Genomic DNA, 17,396 nt, shown 5'->3' on the forward strand with positions numbered 1-17,396 from the left:
AGTGCCCTCGGTAGAGGCTGCCCCAGTGCCCTCGGTAGAGGCTGCCCCAGTGCCCTCGGTAGAGGCTGCCCCAGTGCCTTCGGTAGAGGCTGCCCCAGTGATGTCAGGGGCTTGAGTCCCAGGCAGAGCGCTAGTAGGCTCTTCCTGGGACTCCAGCTGTGCTCCTGACATCACTGGGACTCATGCTCTGGGGATGCCCCTGACATCATTGTCGATGTATGGACAGCGATGTCAGAGGCTTCCCCAGAGTCCCGGAGCAGAGCCGACACCAGCGCTCTGCTCGGGACTCCGGCTCTGGGGAAGCCCCAGACATCGCTGTTCATATGTGGACAGCGATGTCAGGGAATTCCACAGAGTCCAGGAGCAGAGCCGACACCAGCGCTCTGCTCCGCTCTGGGCAAGACCCTGACACACTGTCCATATATGGGCAGCGATGTCAGGGAATTCCACAGAGTCCCGGAGCAGAGCCGACACCAGTGCTCTGCTCGGGACTCCGGCTCTGGGGAAGCCCCAGACATCGCTGTCCACATATGAACAGCGATGTTAGGGAAATCCAGAGTCTCGGAGCAGAGCCGATACTAGCGGCTCTGTGTCCCGCGGGCCGCAGATGACAGCCCCAGGGGCCGCATGCGGCCCGCGGGCCGCGTGCTTGAGACCCCTGCTCTAGAGCTTATCTTCTAGGTGAAGGCCCTATTTCACAGGCCAATGCTTGGGCATACGAGCGTTCATTGGCTGATCAGCTCCTTTATGTAGCCAATAACATGGCCGCTAATCATTTCTCTGCGTAAGCAGGGAGATGTGCTGCCAATACGATGGAAATATATGGGACGAATGATCATAGCAACGATCACTCGTGCCCTTACATAACCGATCGATGCTCCTTTTGAAAGTAGCAAACGAGCGCCGATCAACGAACTGTTTCATTGATCGACACTAGTTTTCACAGCTCATATGGGAAGGGTAAAGGGACTTTTACACTTTCCACCAATATGGCTTGTTAAAGCTAAAACAAACCACAGATGGTCGTTTAAACCTCTGAAGGACTATCCTCTGGAAGATCTTCCTTTAAAAGTGAAAGGTTGGATTGTGCCAATGCTTCTCTGAGAACGACTCAAGATTGGTTGCCCGATGCTAGAGCAACTGGCCAGGTGCACGGGCACCCTAGCAAATTATTATATATATTCTCCATCCTGGTGGACTGAACTATAGAAATGCAACCACAAAAAGAGGCCAATGAGACTCATAGCCTGTTCCCATATACCACAGAAGCCCGTTTTTTTTGTTTAAAAAAAAAGGACCATAACAGGTTAATTATATGTGCATCTAGTCAATCCTCAGCAGGTATAGATCATAAAACACAAGCATAATAACCGCATTTGTAGGTGGTAGGACAGGGCGTACCTTTAAGTTTCACACCTGACAAACCATGGCCATAGTATAAGGCTAAACTGCAGAGATAAGAAATAGAATTTCATAAATAACAGAATTAAAAATGGTATAAGTTCACTTACTTGTGAATTGAAAACAGGTGTCGACTCAAATTCTCACAAACTAAAACATCATAATTCTTTATGGTTGGTTCCATTGAGGGCCCGGAACACTGTAGAGAAAGTACAAAAGTCAGAAACCATAGATAGGTGTCCGGAATACAGACGTTCGTTTTATGTAACTAATTGATACTTACAATCACTATTTCCCCAAGATATTCAAATGTACAATGAGCTACGCAGCCATATTGAATTGCGTACCCCAGCAAACCCAGTGTCTTCCCGATGACCTTTCTGATCATAATAGTTCTTTATTTCATTAACCACTGTTCTGTACGGGGGCACAGAAAAATAAAATCAGGATTAAAACGAACAAAATAAAATTATACATTTGCACCTAAAAATTTCAGTTCTCATTAAGACAACCTCATTCATATCGCCTTTCAGGGTATTTGGATGTCACAGGGGGAGTGGGGCCCACTCAAAACCTATACCTCCAAACATTTGCATCCCCATTCACGAGACAAAAGGGAATTGGTCATCAAAAAATGACCTCTTGTTTAAATCAAGTTTATGTTCTACATATTTTAAGAATTTTGGGTGATTATTTTTATATTCTTTGTCATTATCTGTATTAAAAAGTTATCCTAAAACCTTGCAGTTTTCACTCTGGCCACTGAGACTCACAGACTTGACACTTCCTGTGCTGTAGAGATCACTTCTCAGCAGTCATTTCATTATCATCATAGGCAGAATTACAATGATAGGTGACACCTCTATATAGATAACACAGGATCCACCATTGACAATAGGTGATTGACTCCGCTCCCCTCCTATCCCTTCCCTTCACAATGACCTCCACACAGGTCAAAGAGCATGCCTAAAAACTCCCATAGAAGTCAATGGGTCCCCTCATGGTCCATGTGGCTACTGTAAAGTAGAACTCTAAATGCTGTTAAGTCACTCAGGCATGATGGCTGCCCCAATAATCATGTACAGAACATATATATATATATATCTCTCGCTCTCTCTATCTCAAACACACACATAGATAGGGGTGCATAAGTAGGTATACAGTATAAATAGTGTTTTATAGAAGAACAAAACAATTACGTACAATCTCATATGCTCAAATTGGCGGCCCTCACTAGTTACATGTTGCTGTAATCTAGTTTCTACACTCAAGTACTTTATTGGCATTCATTTCTTGGCTGCTTCTTTTATGAACTGAATCATGTTATCACCCGTGCGTGGTTTTCTTGAATATACCTTATCTTTGAGAACTCCCCAAAAGGAAAAAAAATCCATCGGGGTAAAGTCTGGTGATCGTGGTGGCCAACCAACCAGCCCTCGTCTACCGATCCACCTATTGGGTAATTTTTTTGAAAAATTATACACCGCTAAAGCATAGTGAGGAGGGCCACATCTTGCTGAAAATAGAAGTCTTCATTTTAATGCTTCAACTGCAAGTGCGGTATTAAATTTTCTTGGAGCATGTTAAAGAAGTTATCGAAAGACCTAAAAATGGTGATCATTCTTGATGTTATCTGTGAACTTACCAATATGCTTTAATATTCAAACGTGTGCAGAATAGTCTATCCAAAACCTGGTCACGTGGTGCCGGCAACTGTAGTTTTCACTTACCGAGGACTGCCTCCTGCAATTGTTCGCGTCGGCGCTTCATCAAGCACGTGATTGCAAGGAGCAGGTACTGTGACTGCTCTCTTCTGCCAGCACCCTTGTGGTCACGTGACTAATCAGTGAAGAGCCGACATGAAGGAGTAAGGGAGCAAGGGACTGGCTATCTTTTTCACATTGATGGGAGCCTAGTCCTGACATGTGACTAGCATAGCTATAGAATAGAGTATTAGTGCCAGCCCCTTGTGGTCACGTGATCAGGTCTCGGCTCCCAGTAACGTGAAAGAAGAGCATTCTGGGATATGTAGTGCGTATGCTGAAAGACTTAAGCAGGAAGTAAACCAGCAGCGTGTCCATCATATCGGGGAGTGGTAGGTCATGAAATAAAAAAAATTCAAGTTGATTATTTATAGGAGGATGCCTAATGGCGTTTACACGTGTTTGGCACTTTGTGCTTTTTTTCCTGCCGCCAGATAACCCCTTTAAGAATCAGGTCTGAGGTAATCGTTGTATTGTAGAAGATGATCGGTCCAATTCTCCATTTACACGAAAGGGCCGCCCAAACCGTAATCTCAGGTCGATTCAACTGTTCAATTGTCGCAGGGAGGTTTTTGGTTGAGTAATAAACCCAGTCGTGCCTATTAACCGCACCTGAAAGTTTGAAGTCGGCTTCATCGGACCAAGTTATTTTTCGAATATTGCCTTCGAATTGTGTTTTCCACATTCAAAATTGCCTCACAAAATTGTAAACACTGATCTGGATCATCCTCTAATAATCCACGGATTAATCTTGGCCGATAGATTTTCAGCCCAAAAAAAAAAAAAAAAAAAACACGCACCGCAGGTGAATTTCGGGCTGAGGAGATTGCGCAGCGCGTGGATGAGATTTGTTAATATGCCATTGTATTCAGCTGCGCATTTTCCGTCCGGAAAGCTCAGACGGAACGGCTGAACGGAGCCCTGATGTAGATGTGAACGAAGCCTAATTAAGATGGAATTACCATCCAATGCAGTAACATCCATGCATAGATTATCGCTGAATTTGGTCGGAATAAAATCGGAGAACAGACAAAACAAAACCTAATATAATGTGTGGAGAAGCAAAAAATAAAAAAAATAAAAAATCTCTCAAGCATGCCATGTGTGAAAAAAGAGGTCATATGCTTGACCTAAAAGAGGGGAAAAACCCAAAAACCATCTACAGAGCCATACGTGCACGTGTGTATAAAAAGACATGCAATATAATAGCTTGTTAACAGCAAAGGCAAATACAGTAATACTATTTTTTTTTAAACTAAACAAAAACCCACACACACAACACAATATAAAAAATAAATAAAAAAATTATAAAAACGACAACATATTACAAAAATCGATCACACACTTAAGAGAAATAAAATAGGCAAACATTTACAAAAAAAAAAAAAAAGTTCTCTGTATAAGAGCTGATAGCATGAAAAATAATAAATACCTAATAAAAATCTAAAAATTATGATTTTTTACAACCTGTAAAAGTATGCGGCAGGAAGTTAAGTAAGTTCCAGCACTCCTTGCCGTGGGCCCAGACATGAACCATATTCTTCTATGAATACATTTGGTGCCCTGTCCGTCACATGATTATTATTTTTTTCTGTTTATAAAATTAATCACAGCACGCGGGGTGGAAATCGCTTCGAGCCTCATGAATGACATCCAAGAGATGGGAACGGATTAGTTTGCCGTTCCTGCCAGTTAAAGCGCCAGGTGGCTTTTTCCTGCACTGAAGGTGTTACTGATAATCCCATTACACTGCTACTAAATCTTGCAGACATCAAAATTATCACCGACGTTCCTTTTCATCCCATCCTTTCCAAGTGACTGGAAGGAGCTTCACCTGAAAGAAGTCAAATCCACATGCAGCTGCTGTTTTCGGAGGCAGACGACTTCCCGAGAACGCCAATCGCCTTCCAATTTCGCTGTGCTGGTGGGCCCTCTATTCCCTGCCCAATAATACATCTGTTAAGAAATCCTACAGCTACAAATCAAGTCTAATCCTACCAGGGACCTCATGTAGGTCTCCTCTTCCAAAAAGGCAGCAGGCTTTGACTGCCTATCTCTGACACGGTCAGGGGAATACCCTTCAAATCCCAGCCCTACTTAGAAGAATAAGCCAAGGATCACAAAACACGACCCCTAAAACCTTGATATAACTATATTCTGACCTGGAGGCATTCATTCTAGGTGGAGATTAGAACTTTGCATAATAAGATTACACAGCAAGTGAATGATATCAAGGGAATATCCGTATGCAGTCTTCTGGTTTTTGTTTTTTTTTGTCTTTTCGGAGGGCAGAGCGCTCGGCATAATGTGCCACGCAGACACGACGGAGCCTGCTCTATTCTCGCTGAAATAAAATAGATTCACATAAATTAGTCCTTTGCTTTATAAAGCTTCTATTACGTCTCTCATTGACAGTCCCTCGGAGAATTCGGCTTCTGTTTGCCCCCTATTTACTCCAAGCAGTTGTCCAAATAAGATACCGAGAAAATTAAGTTAAGAAATATAGTGGATACAATAAGCGAACACATTGTTTGTTGTAATCTGGGATTACAACTATTAACATAATAAAATAGAGAGAGAAAGCGAACGCAAGGTTTCAAGTTTGGGGACAATGAAGGGGATAAAGCTTATAGTCCACATAAAAATAAAAGGGAAAAAAGATGGAAACAAATTCTAAACATAGCGGGGCAAGTTTACTAACAAGGTCTGAGATTTAGGGCTTATTTAGACGAACGTGTAATACGTCCGTGCAACGTGCGTGATTTTTACGCACCTCGTACGTAACCTATATTAGTCTATGGGGCCGTGCAGACTGTTCGTGAGTTTCACGCAGCGTGTCCGCTGCATAAAACTCACGACATGTCCAATATTTGTGCGTTGTTCGCAATCAATGGGTGCGTGAAAATCACGCGCAGCACACGGAACCACTTCCGTGTGACGCGCGTGATTCGCGCAACAGCAGTAAGAACTATGAATGAAAACAGAAAAGCACCACGTGCTTTTCTGTTTACAAACATACGGAGTGTCATAATGATGGCGGCTGCGCGAAAATCACGCAGCTACGCATCATACGCTGCTGACACACGGAGCTGTTAAGAACCTTTTGCGCGTGCAAAACGCTGCGTTTTTTGCGCGCACAAAACGCACACGCTCGTGTAAATCCGGCCTCAGACAGAGTAAACTCAAACCCGGCAGTCAGAGGATGCGCCAAATATACCACAGTGGTGTACGCTGCATGATAAAAATTGGTGCATCTTGCTAGACACTTTTTTTCCTTATACTACCTCTTGGTTCATTTAGTCTACCACCGCTTTTTTGCGCCAAACATTGGTGCATTTTAATCCACGCCAGAGTGTCTAGCGAGACACAAACATCGGTTCTGGTCAACGCATTCTTGTAACAAAATGTGTCGAAAACAAAATGCAACACATTTGGGCGCGCATTATAACAAAAAATAAGTAAAAAGAAGAAGTCGAGGCCACAATAGTAAATCTGACCCAGTATATTAATTTTTATTTAAAGGGGTATTTCCAGAATAGAAATAGTGTCTGATCCCTGGAGCCCCACCACTGGGACCCCCAACGATTATGAGAATGGGGGTCCCAAACTCCCATTCCTCCTCACTGCACCCCCCTGCAGTAAGGAGGAGCTTGAATAGAGTGGAGGACGAGGATGCACCCTGCGGCAGTCCCTTAGACTTTGAATTGAGTGGCAGACAAGCAGCACGGTGCCCATCCGTTCAAAGTTCGCCCTACTGCGGTCACACAGTGTAGAGGAACGGGCGTTCCGGATCCCCCTTCTAGTGATTGGTAAGGGTTCCAGCAGTGGGCCCCCAGTGATCAGAGAATTGGGTAGGTGATAATTGTCAATTCTGTAAGGGCTTGTCCACACCAACAGAACTGCTGCAGAAAATAATTTGTATTTGGCTTCGTTTTTCTCAATGCTGAGAGACTGACGTCTCCTCTGAAAAACGCAGCAATTCTGTCCACTTTCCGCAGCAGAAACGGACACGCTGCGGTCTGAAAAATACGCACCACAGATCAATATCTGCTCGGAATTTTTTGCACGGTGTAGATTCGATTTTTTAAATCTTACCGACTTTGCTACTACTGTATTTTCAGTCCACAATTCTGAAAATACGCAGCAATTCCGCTATGTGTGTCACCAGGTTTATGCTGCCCTATCGTAGGACAGCTTAAAGTTTTGCCAGAGACCCTTATTCCAGCGGGGTGTCACTTACTTTATAATATTCAGTCATTTTCATAAAATCCCAGTTGAATTCCTGCAGCTCGAGTTGAGCTAAAAATCCTCTCAATGATGTGATCGCACTCAAGGGTCCTCGATATTCATGAGCTGCGGCTCCTCCTGCTGATTGACTGTATTCGTCCTATGCACAGTATGGGGAGAAAGCGGTCAATTAGCGGTGGGAGCCGCAGCTCATGAATACACTCGACTTGTGCTAAAGGAAATAAACCGGGATTTTATGAAAACTACTAAAAATTACAAAGTAAGTGACACCACTGAAATCAGAGTCTCTGTTCAGGCAACATTAACCTAGTGACAGTTTCCATTTAAACTTATGGGGTAGAGCGGGGTAAGAGCAAAAAGGTACAGCCAGAGTATTGAGAGCAATGCACCCTGGGAGAAACAATATGCAAATGAGCTCTCCTCAAGAAAGAAGAAAAACCCTGTCTATTTAGCTCCACCTATAGGTTAGAAAAAAAAATAATTTTAATTTCAATTACCAATAAGGATCTTGGAAAAACAGAAGGTGTGCATCCACTGACACAAACAGATTAGAATTTCAAAAAGTTGACATTTACAGTCAAATGTAGCGCACTTTACGGACATAACTAACCGGGATTTAAAGCTGAACCAAAAATTATTCAGGTCCTAAAATCTATTTTTACAGGCCACGCAAGGAAATTCCAGACAGATCTATTAAAAAGGTTGACCCATTTCTTCTTCACTTGAACGTAGACATTCGAAGTGCCCTCACTGCTAACACCGGTTATTCATTTTGTGGTTTGAGGGTATTTTTTTGCTTTATTTTATTTTTACAGTACAATTTAAAAAAGAATGGAATTTGTTCTTCCTTGGATCTGATGAGGACATGGTCAATTATTAGTGAATCCTGTGCCCCACGACTTAAAGGCGTTATTGCACTGGTCCCAAACACTTAGGCCTCATGCACACGACCGTAGCCGTGTGCACGGCCGTGATTTTCGGGTCGGCCGGCTGCGGACTGTCAGCCGCAGGCCGCCCGCAAATCGCGGGACATGCACATGGTCGCGGCCATTGTTTTCAATGAGCCCGGACCGCAGAACCGGGCCGTAATAAGACATGCCCGTTCTTTCTGCGGTCCGGGCTCCCGGGCCGTGCACGGACCGCTAAAACTACGGTCGTGTGCACGGCCCCATAGAAAAGAATGGGGCCGCAATTCTCCCGTGGATTTTCGTGGGAATTGCGGCCGCAAAAACACGGTCGTGTGCATGAGGCCTTAAGAATCGGTTTGCGATTTTAGCCTTATTAGAATGACCTGCGCCTCCACACACAAAATGTGGCAACTGTAAGCCACTGGGGCACAGATTCATTATTGAAGGATGTTCTATACCATCACAAAATATTGCTACGAAGGCTGGAATCTGGACCAGGTACAAACTTTCTTACTAAGGCTGGATTCACACGAGCACATTACGTCCGTAATTGACGGACGTATTTCGGCCGCAAGTCCCGGACCGAACACACTACAGTGAGCCGGGCTCCTAGGATCCTAGTTATGTACGATACTAGGAGTCCCTGCCTCGCTGCCGGACAACTGTCCCGTACTGTAATCATGTTTTCAGTACAGGACAGTAGTTCCACGGAGAGGCCGGGACTCGTAGCGTCGTACATAACTATGATGCTAGGAGCCCGGCTCCCTGCACTGTGTTCGGTCCGGGACTTTGGGCCGAAATACGTCCGTCAATTACGGACGTAATGTGCTCGTGTGAATCCAGCCGAACACCCCATCCCAATTCTGACTGGAGCAGAGATTATGGAACTCGTGGGACAGAGATCCCCTTCGAATTTTACAAAGCGGTTTCTTAATTTTTATGACATGTCAAAAAGCAAAACACTGATCGATAAGGGTTGGGCTGCTGGGACTTCCACCGATTCCAACATGCTTGTGGTCGGATCTCCACCAATTACGATTTTATTACCTTTTGGTCCTTTGGATAGGTCATGCAACAAATACTATAAAAAAAACAAAAAAACAAAACTCCAGCTTTTATTTTTTTTGTAGAGCTTGTACAGTTTAGAAAGAGAAATTAACAATAATTTATAGAATCTTGTGGTGATTTATAATTATAAACGCTGGAGTCATTTTTGCAGCATACACACAAGCATTGATTGACATAGGCTGGTGAGATCTTGCTCAACTGTGCTTTAATCTGTTGGGTATAAGTAATGGAGATCAATTCTACTCAACCAATAGTCCTCTGGCAGTTGTAGAACCTCAGATCCCATAATGCGTCGCCTGGATAACTACATCTGGATTAGAGATAAAAGCATTTTAAGACTGGTTGTAGAATATATTTCATTATCCGAAATCTTAGGATGCATGAAAAGGGCCTGTCTGATTTGGACAGTCTCTTAAATTAAAGACTTCCTGATAATAAACCGATCATAGGCCATCTTGTTGCTGGGATCCCTAGTGATGGGTGGGGCAATCCAAAAGGAAGTGTTCAATTTCCCAACAGTGCCACTACAGGAGAAATGAAGTATTACACAGTTCTCATGAAATCAATGAGCTATCTGTGTAATGCATGGACATGCTGGGTCCTCCAGAGCAAGAGCCATACTTTGTAGCCGCTCTCCTATCTAGCTAACAGATGGGTCCTAAGAGAGCATACACTAACTCAGAATTCTCTAATACGGTACCTTAAAATGTTTTTTCTAGACCAGACAACACCTTTAAGTCCTCAAGACCAGATGAGTTAAAGGATAGCTACAGATAGATCTAGCACGTGAAAGAGGCTCAGACAACGGTTACAGGTTTGATCTGTAACATTTACCTACAAACTAAGTTCAGAAAAGAAAGACGAGAAAGGAAATGGACTTATGTTGTGGCAGTGACCTAGTTTAATAATAACATCCTCAGCTAAATATCATCTTACCACCTCCTGAACAGAGCTGAGGATTGTGGGGATCGTAAGGTTTCAGGCTCTGTAACCTTAATTTACTTGTAAGATGCACAACCGACCTTCAAACAGGTACCATGGCAAGTGAATAAAGGAAGGTTTGCTTTTCATCTTCAATAGAACAAACATGAATCTCTATACTGTCCGTCTCACTCTCTGCGTTTCAAGTTACGAGATTTCTCAGTTTAGACCCAAAGGAGGGTTACTAAGAAAAAAAAATAAAAAATATATAAAAAAAAAAACCCACACATGAATGCAATAAAATATAACCAATCTTCATTATAGCACAAGAGGGTTGTTACACTAATGACAGTGTACCTCTAACATAAGGAAAGGCACTTTCAATATAATACAGTATAGCAACCAAAAAGACTGTCTAACGGTTCAGATTCAGGATAGAGGTCCAAAGTTCTTTAAGGTCCTATTACATGGCCCAATATGGGCCATGAAAACGAACGCCGATCATCGAGACAGCTCATTGATCGGCGTTAGTTTGCTCCTTTCACACGGAGCAATGATTGCTTATGTATGGGGAAAAGCGCTCACTACTAAGATCGCTCGTCCCCATACATTTTCATCATGTCGGCAGCACATCTCCATGTTTACACAGGACAATGATCTGAAACTAGCGATCATACAAACGCTCGTTTGCCTGATCATTGGTCTGTGTAATAGGGCCATTAGTCAAATATTAGTGGGCAAACTGTCCCAGTTTATGAGGCTCTATAGAGCTTGGAAAGGAGACTGATGAAGGAAGAGCTCAATCCCTAAACACATCGCCCATGAGTTATGCCTGCTTTAACCATAAATCGAAGAGGTAACAAAAGCAACCTGTCCAATCAAGGCCCCCTTCAGATCAAGTTTCTGTCCTACGTCTATTGTGTATGTTGGGAATGCTTCGGACGTACACGATAACAGTGTCCATAGGCTCCAATAGCCCAAAAGAGTATCCATTTGGCCTCCATACTTTTTTTAAAGAATGAAATAGTGTAGGAGACTTCGTTAATCCATCCCGCAGGATCGAACAGAAAATGATAACCTGCAGTATACGGCATCCATCACAGGTATGCATTAAACGTTTACATCGGGAAGCTTCAGTGACATGACAGTCCATATTTCATCTTACCAATGAAGCTTCCTTCACAGGGCTGCAGGCAGCACCAGGGAGATAAAAAGCAAAATGGTCAGTAGCTTCCCCAGGCCGGAGTCCTCGGGCAGAGGATCAGGTAGTGCTCTGCATGGGGAGGGGGGGGGGGCTCAGGACTGCCTATACAGTGGGATACGTTGCAGCCTTCTGTCAGAGGTATACGTCGGAAGTACTCCCAACACATACCTCTGACGGAAGGCAATAACGCAACGTGAAGGGTTCCCAATCCCACCCCCTCCAACAAACATCACACTTTGGGCGAGGGTCTTACAGTTTTCATAGTGGGATCTGCAGACAAATAAGACGAAAGGACCAGCCGACCATCTAATGTCTTGTGGGAAAGCAGGATCAGGCGTGTTGGATTTTAACATACTTGATCCTTTGTTCTCGCGGCATATAATAAGCCACCAATAAGGCATCTGTCAGCGGCTAAATACCCTCTTCTCATTAAGTACACATGCACACTTCTGGGGGTGTTGGGAGGAATAGCTGTTGGTCGAACAATTGTTTGGCCTATAGCGATCTAAGGTGTATGGCTATGTTAATATTGCAGTATACAGCAAACCAAAGGGATTAGGTTAGTTGAATGTACAATTAAATTCCTTTAATTTCTGACAATCTACCACAAAACACCTCGGATTGTAGCATATTTAGTGTTAAGTGGTCACTAACTTTTCAACAAACTTTGGATAAATCAAAAGCATAAGTGAAGAAAAAAAATGCCTCTGTCTCCACTCATCAGGCTCCTTTCCTGCCCTCTAACCATTCATTCTGAATTTCCTGCTTAGGCTCTGTTCACATCGGCAGCTCCGTTATGGGCCTCAGTCACGGATCCCACAGGTTTTTCCGGAGACAACAGCGCCGCTATTGTGTCCGGTGAAATCTCGGACACCCTGACGGAAAGTCGATGGAACCCATTAGAGTAAATGGATTCCGTTGGCAATTGGCGGTATCCGTTGTGCAACGGAAACTGTTGGTTCCGTCATTCCCTTGTTCTGCTCCTCTGACTGAGCAAAACTGAACACACCAATGCAGGTGTGAACCCAGCCTTAATCTGTCTCCTCAAGACAAGACTATCAGCTCACTAAAGGATCAGGTTACAACTTCCCATAGTAGTCTATAGAGAGGGGAGGGGGAAGGATGGAGCAGGCACATAGTGAGAGGCAGAGAGAGACACACACAGATGCTCTCTACTTTCTGTTCTATGGGAATTACAGAAATCACTGAGCCTGGTATCTAAAGTAGCCATATACAAGATGAAAGTTGGCCAAAATGATTTTAAAACCATCGTTCACAATGGCTGACAGCAAATTACGGTCTGCCAAAAAGATAACCTGCCACCTGTCTTTTTTACCTTTGGGTGAAACTAGGTGCGTACGTCACAAATGGACGATTAATGACGATCATTCGCAATTTTGTGTAAGCGCATTCGGTCATCCTACACATGTTCAGATTGAACGATCTGAAAGGCGATTAAATTGGCCACCTAATCTGGTGTGTAACCGCCACAGACATCAGGTTGTCAGACAATCACCTAATTTATCTGGGTCTGAAGATAAATATCTTAAGTCTATGGTCATCTTAATTTCGGATGGATTAGGGTGATAATAAACATCAAAACTACCTACAGCAAAAGAACAAAAAAAAATTACAAATAATAACCACATACACATTTTTATGTATTTTGTCTCAAGAATATTTTATCAAAATATAAAATTATAAGTTATAAAAACCATTGAAAAGATGATTACCAATTTTTATTTTTTTTATTCTAAATTTTAAAAAATGAAATAAAAAAAAAAAAATCTAAAAGTTTCAAGCAGAACAAAATGTGTTCTGTATCCCTGATAATACTTCCCAATTCCACTCACATTTGATGATAAAAGTCATTAGAAATAGATCTAAATATCAATTGAAGAATGCAATGATATACAGTCGTCGTTAATCCCTTCATTTTTTAAATCCATGAATAAAAATTCATCACTATTAAATACGCCGAACCCATCAAGCAGGAACAAAAGCATATGCACAAAAGAGGTTTTAATAAATTTCAAAGCCCACAAGAGCCGGGGTCTCATTAAAATTATAAATTACACAAACATGGAATGAAGATTTTTAACTGTGGTGCAGCTAAGCAGATTACAGCAAACCCCATGTTCCATCTGAGAACACATCATGGACTTCCCAGATGGGGGCTTGGAACGAGAAATAAAAAAGACCAACCCTACAAGCCTAAGTAGAAAAAAAAACACAACTTGTCATCTTCCGACTCTGTTCAGCAGATGACGGCCAAATGTGGTGATTATTCTGTTTGTGCCGCTTATCTTATAAAAAAAAAAAAAAAAAAAAAAAAAGGCAAAGTGATCGGATCTGTGGTGCAAACACGGATTTGCTCTGTTCAAATTACAATTTAATTAATTAAGCAGTTTCAATTTTGTGCTTTAAACATTTGTCAACTCTCTGTACCTGACTGGGTTTCATTCTAAAGACTATGAAAAGTTTGTTTTAAAAAATAAAAAAAAATGTAACATGAAAGAATGCTCTGAAATTGAGGTTTTAAATCTCAAAATTTTACAAAATAAAATAATAATAATAATCCACCAATTCTCCTGTCTAGCGAGTATTTTTTTTTTTTTTTAAATCTCTACCTGCTAGGATTTCTGGGAGATTTTAAAAAGTAGTATCTACTTTTTTCCCCTCTATAGAATAATATGAAAATAGTTTGGAAATCTGTGGTTACAGCAGAGCCGGATTTTTCTGTAAGGCTGGGTTCACACAACCTATTTTCAGACGTAATGGAGGCGTTTTACGGCTCGAATTAAGTCTGAAAAAACGGCTCCAATACGTCGGCAAACATCTGCCCATTACTTTCAATGGGTTTGCCGATGTTCTGTGCAGACGAGCTGTCATTTTACGCGTCGCTGTCAAAAGACGGAAGGGACATTATAGCCTCGTCAAAAGAAGTGCAGGACACTTCTTGGGGACGTTTTTGGAGCCGTTTTCTCATAGACTCCAATGAAAACAGCTCCAAAAACGGCCGTAAAAAAACGCAGCGAAAACGCCACGAAAAACGTGAGTTGCTCAAAAGACGGCTGAAAATCAGGGGCCGTTTTCCCTTGAAAACAGCTCCGTATTTTGAGACGTTTTTGACTCTGCGTGTGAACATACCCCAACCTCTAAAAATTAATGGAGAAAGCGGTGCGTCGGCCCCAAGACATATGCAGGTACCAGGTCAGTGCATTCCCCCTTTTGTGCACAGAGGAATCATTGTCTCTCTGCATACGCACCACTCCCAATCAGTAAAAAGGTGTTGACCTGGGAAGTAAGATGGGTGTGCATGCGCAGAACGACAAGGATTCCCCTGCCGACAAAATGGCAAGAACACCAAGCATGCGCCGATTCTCTGCTGGAGCGACCTGTGGATGACATCGGAGGTGTATTCCAAGAAGACGTCAGCTCCAGCCGTGACAGACTACTCATCCACAGCAGTGTTGAGTAACGGTGTTAAAGGACCTGCGGCCGGAAGGGACTACACAGCGTGATCTCGCAATTGAAGCGGCGATCACACTGGTATGTGAAGAGAAGAACTGTAGGACGCTGATTGGACAGCGTTATACAGAAAACATTACACCGCCCAGAGTGAAAATAAAATGTAACCTCCTATTTGCTATTTGGCTATTAGAACCAAAATTAGCATATGTATAAAAATTAAACAACTTTTAAAATAATAAATGTTTTTTAAAACAAATGACACTGTAGAGATCAGCACCATAGCAACTATTAGATTAATTAGGAGATAAGGAATTCATAAACTGGTGACAGAGCCTCTCTAAGGGTATGTTCACACGGCAGCCTCCGCTATTGAGTCAATGGAAAACGGCTCCAATTACGTCTCAAGAAGTGACAGGCACTTCTTTGACGCGGGCGTCTTTTTTACGCGCCGTCTTTTGACAGCGGCGCGTAAAAAAAATGATGTTTACTGCCGCTTTGGAGCCGTATTTTCGGACGTAATTCGGGGCTAAAACCCCCGAATTACGTCCGTAAATAGGGTGTGTGAAGCCAGCCTAAAGGGGTTTTCCCACGAGGGACATTTATGACCATGTAACCAGAAAGTGGCCGGAGAGGCAGTGTGAGCACAAAAAGCTAGAACGAGGTTTAGGGGGACCCCTTCTAGGGATAGGTGCGGGTCACAGAGGTGGGACCTGCAGCTATCTGACAATTATGACATATCCTGTAGATTATAAGTGGCCTATCTTCTACATAATATGATCGGCACTGTAATGTAGAACAACGTGTTTTTTATTTAGAAAAATCATCATTTTTGACGGAGTTATGACCTATTTTAGATTTATGTTAATGACTTTCTTAATAGACAACTGGGCGTGTTTTTGCCTTTTGACCAAGTGGGCGTTGTGGAGAGAAGTGTATGACGCTGACCAACCAGTGAACAATCAGCGTCATACACTTCTCTCCATTCATGTACTCAGACATCGTGATCTTGCTAGATCATGCTGTGCTGTCACATACTCACACATTAACTTTACTGAAGTGTCTTGAGAGTGATTTTAATTAGTTCAATGCTGGATCCTACCATCCCCAGGTATATATGTAGGCTTAGTCCCAGTTCTGGGTGTATGTGCAGCGTAGGTTCCCACCTTACAGAGGTCGCCTTGTCGTGGCAGGTGGGCAAACACTTTTTGATCAAAATGTGCACTAAGAACCTCCCTATTATAAGTAGATTTAGCTTTAGTGCATATTTATTTATATTTAGTGGTTTAGGTGGCATTCGTGTCGCAGTGTGCTGTCGCCATTCTTTTTCTGCTTGAGAGTGAATAGACATCGACTCCAGCCAGGACGCAATGTCTATTCACAATCCCGACACTTCGGTAACGTTTGTGTGTGACTTACTCGCACAGCATGATCTCGCGAGATCACACAGTAAATGACAGCACAGCGTGAGGTCGATGTGCTATGCTGTAAGTCCCACACAAACGTTACCGAAGTATCGGGATTGTGAATAGACATCGCATCCTGGCTGCGGTTGATGTCTATTCACTCTCAAGACACTTCAGTAAAGTTAACGTGTGAGTACGTGACAGCACAGCATGATCTAGCAAGATCACGATGTCTGAGTACATGAATGGAGAGAAGTGTATGACACTGATTGGTCAGCGTCATACACTCCTCTGTACAACACCCACTTGGTCAAAAGCTAAAAAAACGCCCAGTTGTCTATTAAGAAAGTCATTAGCATAAATCTAAAATAGGTCATAACTTGGTTAAAATGTATAATTTTTCTAAATAAAAAAACACTGCTGTAATCCACATTACAGCACCGATCACATTATGCAGGAGATAGGGCACTTATAAATGTGGTGACAGAGTCTCTTTAAAGAGGCTCTGTCACCAGATTCTCAAATCCCTATCTCCTATTGCATGTGATCGGCGCTGCAATGTAGATAACAGTAACGTTTTTTGTTTTTTTTAAAACGTTCATTTTTGGCCAAGTTATGAGCTATTTTATATATATGCAAATGAGCTTCAAAATGGACAATTGGGCGTTTTTTTTTTCGTTATGTCCAACTGGGCGTGTATTGTTTTTAACTGGGCGTGTTTACGTGTATGACGCTGACCTATCAGTGACCAGTCAGCGTCATACACTCCTCTCCATTCATTTACACAGCAGCTGTAATGACGGGGGTAGGGAAACGGACAAGTGAGCCCTAATCTACCCGCCACTCTGTCCCTGCCTACTTGCAACGACCCGCCCTAGGCGACGGGGTACAACTGGGCGGTGGTCCCTACGCTCAGTAAGTGCACGAGACACAGACAAGGGAACACAAAGCAAAGGGAAAGGGGCAGTTGCCCACGGCAACACCGTGAGCAACAAGAGTGGTGAAC

The 17,396-nt window shown here is 42.9% G+C and overlaps 1 protein-coding gene across 2 annotated transcripts in view; it reads right to left on the reverse strand.

Moving 5' to 3' along the window:
• Nucleotides 1-17,396, reverse strand: part of IMMP1L (inner mitochondrial membrane peptidase subunit 1) — a 40,750-nt gene that overhangs the window by 15,839 nt on the left and 7,515 nt on the right. The window contains exons 1-3 of one of the 2 annotated variants that reach the window (XM_075837743.1): nucleotides 7,405-7,528; nucleotides 1,685-1,818; nucleotides 1,512-1,600 (exon numbers count right to left, since the gene is read on the reverse strand). In XM_075837743.1, the coding sequence (XP_075693858.1) occupies nucleotides 1,512-1,600; nucleotides 1,685-1,789 (194 nt within the window). In that variant the 5' untranslated portion in view covers nucleotides 1,790-1,818; nucleotides 7,405-7,528. Of the gene's footprint in view, nucleotides 1-1,511; nucleotides 1,601-1,684; nucleotides 1,819-7,404; nucleotides 7,529-17,396 lie in introns of those variants that run through there. The other variant, XM_075837742.1, reaches the window with a different exon arrangement.

Source organism: Rhinoderma darwinii, chromosome 9, assembly GCF_050947455.1.
Source record: "Rhinoderma darwinii isolate aRhiDar2 chromosome 9, aRhiDar2.hap1, whole genome shotgun sequence".
NCBI classification, from domain to species: domain Eukaryota; kingdom Metazoa; phylum Chordata; class Amphibia; order Anura; family Rhinodermatidae; genus Rhinoderma; species Rhinoderma darwinii.